We start from the raw sequence: 15,019 nt of genomic DNA on the forward strand, positions 1-15,019 counted from the left end.
GCTGCAGCTCATGACTTCTTTGGGTGAAGCCTGTGTATTTTGCTATAGATGTCTTCTGCAGGCCTTGTTTTGTTTATACCCCAGTTTTTGTATTGAACACAAGCTGGTTGCTTCCAGCACCTCTTCATCTTCTGATGTGATGCTGCAAAACTGAACCATAACTATACAGTGAGGGACAGAAGTATGAGCAAACTGAGAAAACAGCTAAAAATGGGTGTCATTTATTGCTATGAATAATTCTGGCAATACTGCATGACTAGCTGAAATATCTGATTAAGGCATAATGTGGAGTCTTGGTATTTGCACAGAATCCCCTTGCTGTAGAGAAGTAAAGAGAAGGTGCAGCTCAGTGTTTTGTTTTGTTTTGTTTTGTTTTGTTTTGTTTTGTTTGGAAAACACTGTGTACAATCTTATAAACCTTGAGAATAAACACCCAAATGATCCCATTTTCAGGGTTAAATTCACAATATTATCATTTGTTTAAAAACACTGGAGTGTATTTAATTATGAAACAGCCACACCACTGCACAGATTCTGGTGGAGATAATTTCCATTCAAGTCTCCCCTGTATTTCATCCTAGAAATACTTTCATATCACTTAAATGAGCAATTTCTTATTGATACAGTTACTGTAATAAAAGTGATGTTCACACACTGGGAAACATATTGCCTTCTCTGATCCAAAGCCTTATTCAGTTCACCCAAAACAACACTGGGTTGACATTGCCATATCAGGAAGGAACTGAAACAGCAAATGGGGCAAGATTTTTTGTTTTGCACTAACATAGGATTTGGAGCTTATGAGGCTATACCTGATTCTACAACATGTGCCATTGTTTCCTTTGCTTGATCCTGCTACAAAGCCCTCTCATAGGAGAAAGGAGAAACTCCTGGCTGCAATGGAAGCAACCTTGCCATCATCCCCAGAAAAGGATAGCAGACATGAGAAAACAGGAGACTCTCCAGTAGTGAAATCATTGTGGTTTCAGTACTGGCAAAAAGCTATATTGACAGAAGCACAGCTTCAGGGAAGAGGTGTACATGCCCACACAATCTGAAGGGCCTATGATGCACTACCATCTGAACATCTTCCATCAAACAGGAGAGGTTCTAAAGCTGAACACTTGATGAAACTACCAGTGATCAACTGGTAGTTGAAGAAAACTACAATCAGAAGGAAGAATAATGAGAAAATAGTAAGAGGAAGGATTGCTGCTACATTTCTAAAGTCACTGTAATGGGCAGTTCTCAATTCAATTATTCCAGGCACAGAGTGCATGACTTACCTGGAAGCATAAATATCATTTGATACACAGATAAAAGAGATTGTATAAGGGAATTATATACACTGGTTGTACAATGTGCAGCCCAGGGTATGAAACAAAACCTAGATAGCAAAACACACCTCTGCCTCAGTCCAAGCAGTGTTGCTGGTGTGAGTGATGCCAGTGGCAGCAGAAAGTGAGATGCTGCAATGCGCCTTGTAATTCTGCTTCTGTTTTGAACTAATTCCTACAAAGTTTGCAAGAGCTGCATCCTAGAGCTGCTTGCCTGCAGCACTGTACATGGGCTTCTCACTTATCGCAGGCAACACTCAAAAATGTTGGTCACAAACAATATGTGAATGAACCAAGTGTCCCTCCTAGCACATTCCTGTATTATCCTTAGATAACTTCGTTGTTTAGGCACATCTCTCTCCCACATGTTGGCAACATATCTTCAAAAATCTCACAGCAAGGCTCTTATCACAATTTCCACTCCATCTTGAAATGCGTTGGAACCACTACAAAATTAAGAAACTTGACACTGGTTTTAGAGAGAGGCCATGCATAAACATTGTAATGATGCGTGCTAGTCTGGACTTTTTACTTTTTAGTCTGGCTTCTTTCTGTGGATCAGTGCAGCTCTTCCTCTTCACTAGCTTGGGTACAATAGGAGTTGTCCAACAATATCTAGAGGGCATCAGTTTGGGAAAAGCTGCTCTTCACCATTATCCCCACCTCTACTACATGCAGCTTTTCCTCATGTACCTTGAATATTTATTTGATCAAGTGTGTGCTAGGATTTTAAAGAACAACACATAATTTGGTTTTTTTTACACTTAAAAACTGCATCCACAGTGGGCTGGGTTCTTTAAAATTCTGCCTGTCTTTCAATAGCCTAAACCTGCAGTCTAGTACACAATAATGTGGGAGGTAATCCATGGATAACCTCAAATTACACAAATGAAATGTATTGAGAAACTATTGCAGCTCAGTGTACAGAAAATGGGAAAATATAGTTGTTAGCAAGAACCTAAGGGTTGTAGATCAGATATTGGTCTGAAGCCAAAGAGCAGGTAGGAGAATCTGTAACAAGTATGAGATAACTGGAAGCTCCTAGAAAATGGAGTGATAAGGTATTGGAGAATATGAAAAATTGGTGCTTGGTTCCTAATATCCTCTCAAAGTTTGAAATGGGGTTCCAATTCATTCTCTTTCTCCTCTGCCACCTCCTCCTCCTCCTCCTCCTCTTCTTCCTGCAAGCCTTGATTGGGTTCAATGTAGTTATCTTCAATGAAACCATCATCATCCTCTGCAGGACACCCAGCTACTCTAGGGATGCCTTGGTTCCTCCCATAGGCCACATCCATGTCAGCTTCCTCAACATGGCTGCTTCCAATGGAGCGGGAATCAGGCAGCCGTTGATGGTTGTAGCTAGCACGGTTCCTCTGCAACAATTTGCATTTAGCAACCAACGCAATCACAATGGAGATGGCGATAGCTGAAAGCACAAATGCAGCAAAGTATGGCCAGCTATGAGCAACTTTTCCAGGGGGAAGTGTGGTAGTAGAGGCTGCAAAGGAAAGGAAAGCTGGTGTATAGTTAAAATACTCACTACCCATGTTCTCATTCAGGAAATATATTTGACTACAAACCTATGTAAAAACTTACTCAGGAATAAATCCCACTGAAGTGAGTAAGCATGCATTGAATTGCATGGCACACCTCTGTCTTTTTTCTTAATAGGTGTGAACAGGGGAAACCATAGTCCTATGTCCTTTCTTTGATGAAAATAGTACAGCGACAGAGGTCATTGGAGATATGAGCCCCTCTCCCTGGCAAGTGGCACCCATTCCTGGACTAAGCATATCAAGCTGAAATTGGAAGTTATTGATGTCAACACAGAGTAGTATATAGCAAGCATTTCATTCACTGAGTCAGGGACTACAGTGGAGCCTGTCACTGACCTTCCGTTCCTGATCCTTCCCTTCTACAAGGTTATCTAATATTGGCTTAATACAATAGTGACATAAAACAGCACAATGTGACTGGAAGAAAGTTTGCTGAGAGTAATCTGCAGATCCAGCTAACTAATCTAGAGCAAAACAAAGCCTAAAATTCTACCTTGTTCATTTGTGGATCAAGGCATTCATAGAGATTTGGCTCTTTTAGGGTTGGGTTGATTTGAGGTTTTTTTGCCTGCCTTGGGATCATCATTGCAAGCTTCTCATAACTGTGTGGAAGCTGGTCGCTAGAATCAGCTAATTATCTCATTTGTAAATGACTGTTGCAAGCACCACCACCATCAGGAAGGATTTCCTGCTTTCACATAGCACTGTTGTGAGCAACAATGCTGGTAAACAGGAAACACAGAAAGAAGCATGTCATTAAAAACATTTTTCATTACCAGGGTTTAGAGTTACCCTTTATGGTTTTAATAAGAATGGGATACCTCTCAGCCCTGCCAAATCATCTCAGTATGCCTGGATCAGCAAAAAACGAGCAGGAATTGGCCTCCCTAACACATGCTGTTTGCACTGGTGACTGCGACTCTCATTCATTCTCACAGAAGGCTCTCCTAGGGGAACACCAGCGAGTGATAGTTCTGGGATTCGGTGGAGAAAAAATATCAAATGCAAAAATTATAAAATGGGTGTTATAGCTCATCAGAAGGACCCCCAGTTTATTGAGCATTTGTCGTGATTTGTTTGCCCCAAGGTTGCTGAGAGGTTAGGTGACATTGGCTATTTCTTGAACACTCATACAGTTTTGTTTGCAAGGAGGTTATATGTCGTTAGGTCAAGCAAGTGTTATGCCAGGCTTCCTCAACCTCGGCCCTCCAGGTGTTTTGAGACTACAATTCCCATCATCCCTGACCACTGGTCCTGCTAGCTAGGGAGTTGTAGGCCCAAAACATCTGGAGGGCCGAGGTTGAGGAAGCCTGTGTTATGGCATGCTTTCCTGTGCATTTTCCCATCACTTTCCTAACCACAAAAGTCCAGTATTTGGGGGAAGCACATTTGTTGTTCAAGACCTCCCAACCTGCATTTATTTATTTAGTTATTGCCTACCCTTCACCCTAAGATTCCAGGGTGGGTTACATCAATTAAAACCTGAATCTGCTGGTATGTTATTCAGTCCCACCTGAAAATGGTGACACTTTGGAAGTGGCCTGTCTTGCTTCACTTACTGTAATTTTTAGATGTCAGGTTACCGGTAGTTGAATGTTCATCCGGAGGGGCCCTCACTTTTCTTCTGTGTCCCTGGTCCTGATAGTCCAGAGTTCTAATCTCTTTAGTCTGGAGCTCTAGGCGTGAATCATGGATCAGCTCAGCTAGAGGACACAAAAGCTGTTAGTGTCTATTCACACTGAGAGATTACAGTTTATTTTCCATCCTAGGTTCATTCCATTGAGATAATACAAATCATAGGTGGTTTTATGAGAGGCAAAACCTTTTGCCCACCTCCCGGTTTGAGACTGCCTAAATTGACTTGGCTTCCTGGGATTATTCCTCAATCTTCATTTTGTCAGATACGAAGCCTCTATTCCCTCAATATAAGCAGAAATACTGCAGTTGTGCACAGAGTTTGTCATAAACACATCTTATTAGGTGTAGTCAGTGACACACTGAAAACCTGCCCTCCATTGGTTCTATTTTGTATCCTCTTTTTTTTTACAGGAGTATTTAATCTTATTATTGAGGTTGAATCCGGACAAGACAGAAGTACTGTTTTTGGGGGACGGGGCGGGCAGGTGTGGGGGATTCCCTGGTCCTGAATGGGGTAACTGTGCCCCTGAGGGACCAGGTGCGCAGCCTGGGAGTCATTTTGGATTCACAGCTGTCCATGGAGATGCAGGTTAATTCTGTGTCCAGGGCGGCTGTCTACCAGCTCCACCTGGTATGCAGGCTAAGACCCTACCTGCCCGCAGAGTGGTGCATGCTCTAGTTATCTCCTGCTTGGACTACAGTAATGCGTTCTACGTGGGGCTACCTTTGAAGGTGACCCGGAAACTGCAATTACTCCAGAATGCGGCAGCTAGACTGGTGACTGGGAGCGGCCGCTGGGACCACATAACACCAGTCCTGAGAGATCTGCATTGGCTCCCAGTACGTTTCCGAGCACAATTCAAAGTGTTGGTGCTGACCTTTAAAGCCCTAAACGGCCTCGGTTCTGTATACCTGAAGGAGCTTCTCCACCCCCATCGTTCAGCCCGGGCACAGAGATCCAGTGCCGAGGGCCTTCTGGCGGTTCCCTCATTGCGAGAAGTGAGGTTACAGGGAACCAGACAGAAGGCCTTCTCGATAGTGGTGCCCACCCTGTGGAACACTCTCCCTTCAGATGTGAAGGAAATAAGCAGCTATCCTATCTTTAAAAGACATCTGAAGGCTGCCCTGGTTAGGGAAGTTTTTAATATTTAATGCTGTATTGTTTTTAACACTTGATTGGGAGCCGCCCAGAGTGGCTGGGGAAACTCAGCCAGATGGGTGGGGTATAAATAATAAATTATTATTATTATTATTTAGAAACCAATTATCAGAGACTGTGTGCATGTTTTCCCATTATACGCCTCAAGCAGGGGCATACAGTATAGTATTGCATATGGGCAAGCGAGTGGCCTGGTTGAAGAGGACAGGCCACTGCTCTGCCAGTTTCCTTGGTAGAAGGATTGCTTTTCTTTTAACTAGCCCTTTTATAAACTTCTATCATACCCAGAGAACCACAGTGCTTTCTAGTTGGATTCAACCTGCTGCTTTTTTTTGTTTTGGTTTGAACATTGAGTAACGGGAGCTCCGTGTTTCTGAGTACTGTCCACTCGACAACCCACTTCCCATTGCTTGACTCACCTTCTGTTTGTTGTAGTCCCTGTTGGGAAGGAGTGATGGAGGCACTGTACACCCAGGGATTCCCCTGAAGCTCAACATGGTGGATTCTTTGCACAAGTAACTGAGCAAGTTCAGCTGAATATAACAGCTCATTGTCCTGCAGGTCCAGATGGATGAGGTTTCCAGAGACCGGAAACACAGAGGGTTCCAGATACTGAAGTTTATTGTTTTTCAGGAGCAGTATGTGAAGGTTTTTCAAGCCCAGGAAGCTCTTTGAGTGCATGTTGGAAATGCTGCAACTGCTTAAATCCAAGAGGTGGAGAGCACCCAGGTTACAAAAGAGGCCAGGATAGAGAGTAGGAATGGTATTGCTGGAGAGGTTTAGAGAATGCAGAGAAGGGAAGCTTCTCAGAAATGTTCCATGTCTGGGCATTATCAATGAGTTAAAAGACAGGTCCAGGTTGGTGATATGTCTGGGAAGAGATTTTGGAGCATGGAGAAGGCTCTTTCCACTGCAGGCTGCCCATCCCTGTGAAAAATCATAGTACCGGCATGAAACCGCAAGACATTCAAGCATCATCATTCAAATCAATTATTTAGTTTGGGTTGAGATCTTTCCCTAAAAGAATAATTTAGCTACTGGGTGACAGAAAAGCTTCTGCAGCTTGCCTTCACCTCAATTAAAAGTGGTTGGGACTGACTGCCAAGTATATAGATGCTCAAATTTAAGGCTGCTTTTGCATGCTACTGTTAGCAAATAACCATGTTTTGCAGGTTGCAACATCTCATGTAATTTTTTTTTTAAGTGTTAAATTTGAACTAGAGTGCTCTAAAGCTGAAGCAAGCTGACATTTCCCGCACATATGTTAGTGACATACTTGAAATGCATAAAGGAGTACTGGCAAAATCAATTACGCAGAGATTATGCATACCAACCCTTCACTTGGGCTGCACTCCTCTTGACCCTGTTAATCTTCCCAATCTGCCCTTTAGAGTAGCAGGGATCAGTATGGGGATTAGTGTTGATAAAGCAGAATAGCTATATCACATATTGATCCAGTTTAGTTAAATCCAGGCTATGTCTGGAGTAGTTATTTCACTAGGATTGCAATCCTGTGCAAACATACTTGGAAATAAGTTCACTTTCACTGACTTCTGAGCCTTGGATCGCTACAGGACACAGTTCATGACAGTGTTCATTATTGTATATAAATAACAACCATTGGAAGAATAAGCCTCTGTACAATAGTGTATAGGGACGCGGGTGGCGCTGTGGGTAAAACCTCAGTGCGTAGGACTTGCCGATCGTATGGTCGGTGGTTCGAATCCCTGCGGCGGGGTGAGCTCCCGTCATTCAGTCCCAGCTCCTGCCCACCTAGCAGTTCAAAAGCACTCTTAAGTGCAAGTAGATAAATAGGGACCGCTTTATAGCGGGAAGGTAAACAGCGTTTCCGTGTGCTGCGCTGGTGCTGGCTCGCCAGCTGCAACTTCGTCACGCTGGCCACGTGACCCGGAAGTGTCTTCGGATGGCGCCGGCTCACGGCCTCTAGAGCGAGATGAGCACGCAACCCTACAGTCGGACACGACTGGCCTGTATGGGCAGGGGTACCTTTAGCTTTACTTTTTACAATAGTGTATGCTTTAATTGTGAATGTTATTAGAATGCATAACTTTTTTAAAAAAGTGGGAAGTGGAACTGAAAAATCTGGAGATTATCACATACAGCCAACCTTTAATCAGATAAACTGATCAAGATCTTCCAGGATGCAGAATTTCCAGATTATTCTTCACTATATACAGATGGATATCTTGCTTACCTGCTTGTCAATATTGCAGGGATGTCCTGATGCAACAGTCCATACCCAGAGCATGCTGGAGACCCAGAAATACCAGGCATCTTTCATTTTGCTTCAGGAAGCTGTAAAAGAAAGGGAGGAATGCCAAGGCACAGTTGGTGACACAAGAATCCTGGAGACCTTCTCCATGGTAAGAAGTGGGTGATGTGGGTAGGATGGATATGGCACAGCAATTTCCAGGGTGCTTCTCTATCATTAAGAAATGCTGGTGCCTTTCAACTCCGTGGCTGTGAATGCAGATTCCTTTGTATTGCAGTTAACGTGGGGAAATGAACTGTATGGGTGGACTTTGCAATATAATAATAATAATAATAATAATAATAATAAATTTTATTTATATCCCGCCCTCCCCAGCTGAGCCGGGCTCAGGGCGGCTAACAACAATCAAATAACAATCAAATAATAACACATTCTAAAAATATTTCATTATAAAAATTAGTTAAAATCAAATTGATGGCAACCGATTAAACAAAATTCTGTGCAGGTTGCCAGAGGAGGGAGTCAGGCTGCGCCCTGACCAAAAGCTTGGCGGAACAACTCTGTCTTGCAGGCCCTGTGGAAAGATGTCAGATCCCGCAGGGCCCTAGTCTCTTGTGACAGAGCATTCCACCAGGTTGGAGCTGCAGCCGAGAAGGCCCTGGCTCTAGTTGAGGCCAGCCTAACCTCTCTGAGGCCTGGGACCTTGAGGGTGTTATTATTTGTAGACCGTAGGTTTCTCTGTGGGGCATACCAGGAGAGGCGGTCCCGTAGGTACGAGGGTCCTAGGCCGTATAGGGCTTTAAAGGTTAAAACCAGCACCTTAAACCTGATCCTGTACTCCACCGGGAGCCAGTGCAGCTGGTATAGCACCGGATGAATGTGATCCCGCGGCGAAGACCCTGTAAGGAGTCTCGCTGCAGCATTCTGCACCCGCTGGAGTTTCTGGGTCAGTCTCAAGGGCAGCCCCACGTAGAGCGAGTTACAATAATCCAGTCTGGAGGTGACCGTCGCATGGATCACAGTGGCTAGGTCAGGGCGAGAGAGATAAGGGGCCAACTGCTTAGCTTGGCGGAGATGGAAAAATGCCGCCTTTGTTATAGCTGTAATCTGCGCCTCCATAGAAAGGGAGGTATCGAAGATTACACCCAAACTCTTAACGGACGGTGCTGGCACCAATTGCACCCCCGCAAGAGATGGGAGTTGCCCCCTCGATCCCATATCGTCCCGCCCCAGCCAGAGGACCTCTGTCTTCGAAGGATTTAACTTCAACCGGCTCCCACGTAACCATCCAGTCACAGCTTCCAGACATCTGGTCAGTGTGTCTGGGGCCGAGTTAGGATGGCCATCCATCAACAGATAGAGTTGGGTGTCATCAGCATACTGATGGCAACCCAGCCCAAAACTCCGGACAAGCTGGGCGAGGGGGCGCATAAAGATGTTAAAAAGCATCGGGGAGAGAATCGCACCCTGAGGCACTCCACACACCAAGGAGTGACGCGATGACAATTCCCCCCCAAGCGCCACCCTCTGTCCCCGATCAGAGAGAAACGAGCGCAGCCATTGAAGGACTGTGCCCTGGATCCCCACGTCGGCAAGGCGGTGGTCCAGGAGTTCGTGATCGACCATGTCAAAGGCTGCTGACAGATCTAGAAGAATCAGCAGCCCCGACCCGCCTCGATCCAGCTGCCTGCGGAGATCATCTGTTAGGGCGACCAGAGCCGTCTCGGTCCCATGACCAGCACGGAAGCTGGACTGGAATGGATCCAAAGCAGATGTTTCATCCAGAAACCTACCAAGCTGTTCAGCAACCGCTCTCTCAATCACCTTACCCAGGAATGGAAGATTCGATACCGGGCGGTAATTGGATAGATCTAAGGGATCTAACGATGTTTTCTTTAAGAGCGGACGCACCACCGCCTCCTTCAGTTCCCCTGGGAATATCCCGGTGCCAAGGGACAAATTGATGATATCCCCCAGGGGGGCCCGCACCTCGTCTGGACACGCTCTAATCAGCCATGACGGGCACGGGTCCAGAGGACAGGTGGTGGGCTTTCCAGCTTGGAGGAATCTGTCCACATCGGCTGGAGATATCCGGTCAAAGTGGTCCAATACTGGACCCGAGGACAGTCGAGGGGCCTCCAGTTCCTTTATTGTATCCAAATTGGCAGGGAGGCCTTCAGAAACTAATTTGGTATCAGGAGTCCATTCTAACGGATTAGAATCATAGTTAAAGCCAAGACATCAGGTTGGAGAGGAAAACTGAAGGAAGAAGTACAAAATGAATAAAAGATCTAAAAGCCATGAGCTTTGAGTTCCTCCAGATAAAGTGCTTGTTCAACATTCACTCTGATTTGTTTGCACAAAGCTTACACGGTAGTCTGGTCTTTGTTGAGCATTCATTCTGACTTGTTATTGAGTGATTATATGACAATGAGCAGTCATTTTGATTTGCTTGTGAGATGTTCACACATCTTGTTAATCATTCATTTATCCCACTCTTTCCTAATCATCACTTTTCAAATTTCAAGAGGTCTGTTGTTTTTTAAAGCGGATTTGTTGTGCAAGGGCAACAGAGCACTTGAATTGCACAAACAGCTTGTGCATGCTGGAGCTTACTGTGTGTTTGCAGCCTTTCGCATTCCCATTTAATTTGTGTATTGTAATAGGAATTTTATGGTCTTGGATATATGGTAATGTTCATAAGTGTACCAACCAAGCACATACATAGATCAGCACAGGAAGGCCAACCTGGAACCATTTTGATTCCTAAAATGACCAAATCTTTTCTCTGCAAAGGTCAAAATGGAAAAGCCTCCCCATTGTCTTTCCCTTCACAAATCCTGTCTGTGTTTGAATAGGGTGTGAGCCTGTGACCTGGCCCAGGAACTAAGTATTTATCATTACAAAAGACTGGCCAGGCTACCCAGGAAATCCAATCAAGTAACCTGCCAGACAGGAGATAAACAAAAGCAGGAGAAAAACAATATTAAAATTTTTATTTTGGACCGCCTTTTTTGTGATGTAGGTGTGATGTATCTGAGGGGTGGTCTTAGGTTACACCCCTTCTGTGATGTATGTATGATGTTTCTGGGGGTGGTCTTGATCTACAGGATGTGAATTTCAAAAGTCTTTATAAGGCTTTGCACACCATTTTTCTGGGTCCTCCTCCTTTCCTGCGTGTGAAGGGAGCACCCTGTTGCAACAGATCAATAAAGATCAAGCTTACTAGCTGCTTTGCTTCTCAATAGTCTCTGGTTGGCCTCTGTTACTCTCTCCTACCAATAGGGAACCTATGTAAGGACTCTATATGGGCTCTTGGATACCCCATAAGGGAAAAGGGCAATTTTTGTTTACAACAGTATGACCTTACAACACACAACTTGATGCACCCCCACCACCCCCACTGGTAAATCCAGGTTTACTCAATATAGGGAGAATTCACTTGGGGTCACATAAAGTATTTTTCTGTGTTTGGGGGGTGAGTGAGTCAGTTGTCACTTTCTGTTGCTCGCCTGTCCATGCCTACTACTTCCTCAGTACGTACATTTCTTTCCCAGCTGTCCTCATAACTATTTCCAGTGCACTCCTGAATGGATTATTTTCACCCCTTTTGGTCCCCCAGATTTGCACAAACCACAAAACTGCACAGACTACATTAAAAAATTCTACACCAGATATATTTGTCAGCAATCGGAAAAGTGCACTGAGAATTTACAATTTTTTTCATTTCTTTCCCAGCAAGCTAATAAGAGCGCCTCAGGAGCATAGCCACTGCTCAGGAACACGTCAACTGCCTGACTGTGTGTGTCTGCACACTACTTGGGCAGGGAAATTTTTCAAAACCACAAATTGCACAAAAAATTATCTGTGTGCATGCCCTGTTAATACTTAAGCGGCATATAATGGAATCAACAAATTAGAAGGCAGGGACACACACAAAAGGGTATGAAAGGGAAAGGCTGAAATTACTCCTGATACACAAATTCAAGTATGTGCAGGTGTGAACCAGTCTAATTCCAACTGGACAGGACTGTAAGCAAGCGAACAGCTAAATAATACTCAAATGTGCACAAGACCCTAAAGTCTGAGAATGCACTTCAATACCTCCTGCAAAATACTAACAGCCTGGAGGCACCCTCTGCCCTTAAAAAGAATAGTAGAACATTGAAAGATCACATTGAGGTTGGAACGGAGAATGGCCAAGTGCCAGAGACCTGAACAGGAAACGGGGAAATCAAGTAGCGTACAGAAACAGGACAGATGGCAAGCATCTGAGCTCAAAGACTAGCAAAGCAATCATAATGAATGAAGAGAAGAGCCTAGACAGATACAGCAGTTGTGCCGATTCTAATAGGTGCCCTTTGTAAGACAGCCAAACTTTCAGGACTAGATTCCTGCACTCATTCTGCAGGCTGCATTTACACACGGCGAGAACAGCAGTTGTTCACACTGTTGTATCCAAGGCATACAAAATCTCAGAAGCATATTATTGCTTACCTTGTGCTAAAAAAGGAGGAAGACTGGCGTTTGAATTCTGAACCACGCCCAAGGCGACTTCACGCCTGCCTCCACACAGACAATTTGGCACTGCCAGAGTCAGGCGAGAACCCCCACACCAAAACAGCACAGGGAGTCCTGCCACGAGGGAGAGTTACTGCAATTTAAAATGTTTACTCCCTTTGCCAGGTTCTCACTCTTCCCCAAATATTCCCTGCAGGCAGAAAAATAATTTACCTCAGGAATTGTGCCAGTTTGCGTGTGTGCTCTCTCTCTCTTCCTGGGTCAGTATACTGTGGGAGTGGCAGGTGCTGAAGAAAATGGAGGGTGAATGTGAAAAAGGTGAAAGGTAAAGGAAGCCAGTTACATATTAACTGGAATCGGCACCTCTTGTCTTTGGGGCATGGTAGGATCCAAAATAAGGCTCTGGTCCTAGGACAGGAGGAAGGGAGGTGCCCAGTAGGCACTGTTTGCCCACAGATCAAGAAACAAAGTCATAAAGGTCATGTGCAAACTTGTACAACTGTTTACATGGATGCCTGCATTAATTCTGAATGACACATTAATCCTGAAGGATATACAAAGGGTATTTCTGTGTGGAAGAGGCCAGTATTCCTGGAAGGGCTATAGCTCAGTGGTGGATTGTATGTTTTGCATGCAGAATCCCTCAGATGCAAACCCAAGCATGTAGGGCTGGCAAAGACGCATTGCCTGAAACCCTGGAAAGCTACTGCCAATCAGTAGAGGTAATACTGAGGCAGGTGGCTCAATATTCTGGACTCTGTATTTGGAAGCTTCCTATGTCTTTTGTGTTGTACTTGTGTGATTCAGATTGCACATCTTGTGAGGGTCTCCTAGGTTGTTCATGCTTATAATAAAATATCAAATAGGTGCCCTGTCCATTGAACACCATGGAGGTTTTCCGGCAGGCAGGGTTAACACTACAAACAAATGTTGCTATTTCACGGTGATCTGCAAGCAGAATTCCACCCTGAAGGTATTGTGCTTTTTCTTTGTGTACATCCAACTGTGTTCCATCTATACTAGTTTGTGTTAACACAGCCATATCGGTGGGAAAGTACAGTTCACCCAAGCATTTGACTTTTTTGTTGAACCTCTCCTCTCCCCACCCCATAGCCCGCTCCTGCTTTCTGCTTTAGTGCTACCATTTTAGACCAGCTGTAGAGGAAGCTGCTGCCGTCTGGCAGAGAACAGGAAACAGTGTGCAAAGGAGAGCCAACTTTTGTGGAAGAAGGGAAGCATAAAACACACTCCACCCTGTCTTATATGCTGTGGGGATTTGAGGAAAAAATGAACCGCCCAGGCTGGTTGCAAGAAGCACATTCCCTTAATTCCTCTCACACCTTTTGCTCTGCCCTCTGCGGTCCCCAAGGGTGAAGTGTTCTCTGTAAGGGTTCACAGAGCACTCACAAAATAGCTGACCACAGAGTGTCATTAGGAATGGGTGGGGAATTACTTTGTGGCTGGATCCCCTGGTCTAGGGATGTGGTGGCTTCTCCAGCTGTCTGAGAGGAAACGGGTTCCCTTAATTAACAATAGTACAATTTACTGTGAGTGTTCTCTGGTTCTGTTAAAACTACCCTGTTGTCCCTTATTGTATAACTGCTTTCCATGTTTTTATCTTTAGTATTTTGCCAGGCCAGTGGCAGAAGCAGCCTGTTCTATAGTTCTCGGAAAAGAACCTCCAGTACAAAATGGAGGGTTGTTTCTTTCTTTCATTTTTTTACATTTTTAATGTATTTTATTTTTAAAAAAGAAAAAAGCCCCACAAAATCATGACATTCAAGTTGGTTATTGAATTTTTCTGTCACTGTGTTTCTGGGAATTAACAGAAATTGTTTATTATTAATTTAAACCACACACCAGAAATGAGACTAAAAATCAGGCTGGAGAGTGACAAAGAATAATCTGCAGGGGACTTCATCAAAACAAAGTATGAGCAACCCTGGTTGTTTCTAAGTACAGTCGTACCTTGGAAGTCGAACAGAATCCATTCCGAAAGTCCGTTTGACTTCCAAAACATTCGGAAACCAAAGCACGGCTTCTGATTGATTGAAGGAAGTTCCTGCAGCCAATTGGAAGCCCCTTCAGACGTTCAGCTTCCAAAAATAGTTCACAAACTGGAACACTCACTTCCGGGTTTGGAGCGTTCAGGAGCCAAAACGTTAAGAACTAAGCTGTTCGAAAACGAAGGTATTAAGACACGCCACATGATTTCGGTATGTTTGGTGTTTTTGGAATCACTTCATTGTGGACACACCACTTCAGGGCTGGCCCAAGATATTTTACTGCCTGAGGTGAAGGATGAGGTATCAACCCCCCCCCCCCAAACGACACACAAGACACATACTGAAACCAACTAGAATAACAGTGGTACCTCTACTTACAAACGCAATCATAAATAGTAAAAGTCCGTAAATAGAGAGCCGCTACTGTGCATGTGAGAAGCGCGATAGAGCGCTTCTGCACACTGCGCGAAGTGGACAGATCACTTCTGTGCGTGTGCGCGCAGTGTATACTTCCGGGTTTGCCGCGTTCACAACCCGAAAGTCCGCGACATGAAGTGAACGCAACCAGA

At 44.5% G+C, this 15,019-nt stretch overlaps 2 protein-coding genes across 3 annotated transcripts in view; one reads left to right on the top strand and one right to left on the bottom strand.

Moving 5' to 3' along the window:
* Positions 1-205: 205 nt before the first annotated feature.
* LOC310710182 (type III endosome membrane protein TEMP) lies at positions 206-12,696 on the bottom strand. Its single transcript, XM_083510801.1, has 5 exons — positions 12,658-12,696; positions 7,906-8,006; positions 6,110-6,617; positions 4,453-4,596; positions 206-2,835 (listed from the first exon to the last, which is right to left on the bottom strand). The coding sequence occupies exons 2-5, from the start codon at positions 7,990-7,992 to the stop codon at positions 2,444-2,446; spliced, it is 1,131 nt and encodes a 376-aa protein (XP_083366927.1). The 5' UTR covers positions 7,993-8,006; positions 12,658-12,696; the 3' UTR covers positions 206-2,443.
* Positions 7,940-15,019, top strand: part of TIE1 (tyrosine kinase with immunoglobulin like and EGF like domains 1) — a 44,701-nt gene continuing 37,621 nt past the window's right edge. The window contains exon 1 of one of the 2 annotated variants that reach the window (XM_083510778.1): positions 7,940-8,074. The gene's annotated coding sequence lies outside the window, so the exon portion shown is untranslated. The remainder of the gene's footprint in view (positions 8,075-15,019) is intronic. The other variant, XM_083510780.1, reaches the window with a different exon arrangement.

This window comes from Podarcis liolepis, assembly GCF_965112155.1.
Source record: "Podarcis liolepis genome assembly, chromosome: 6".
In the NCBI taxonomy this organism is placed as follows: Eukaryota; Metazoa; Chordata; class Lepidosauria; order Squamata; family Lacertidae; genus Podarcis; species Podarcis liolepis.

Bases quoted from the DNA above. Each gene is read 5' to 3' on its own strand.
- LOC310710182 (XM_083510801.1), bottom strand. From the start codon at position 7,992: ATGAAAGATGCCTGGTATTTCTGGGTCTCCAGCATGCTCTGGGTATGG. The intron at 6,618-7,905 runs GTAAGCAAGATA...GATTTTTCACAG, and splicing joins CCTGCAATATTGACAAGCAG to GGATGGGCAGCCTGCAGTGG. The intron at 2,836-4,452 runs GTAAGTGAAGCA...TTTCCTTTGCAG, and splicing joins CCTGACATCTAAAAATTACA to CCTCTACTACCACACTTCCC.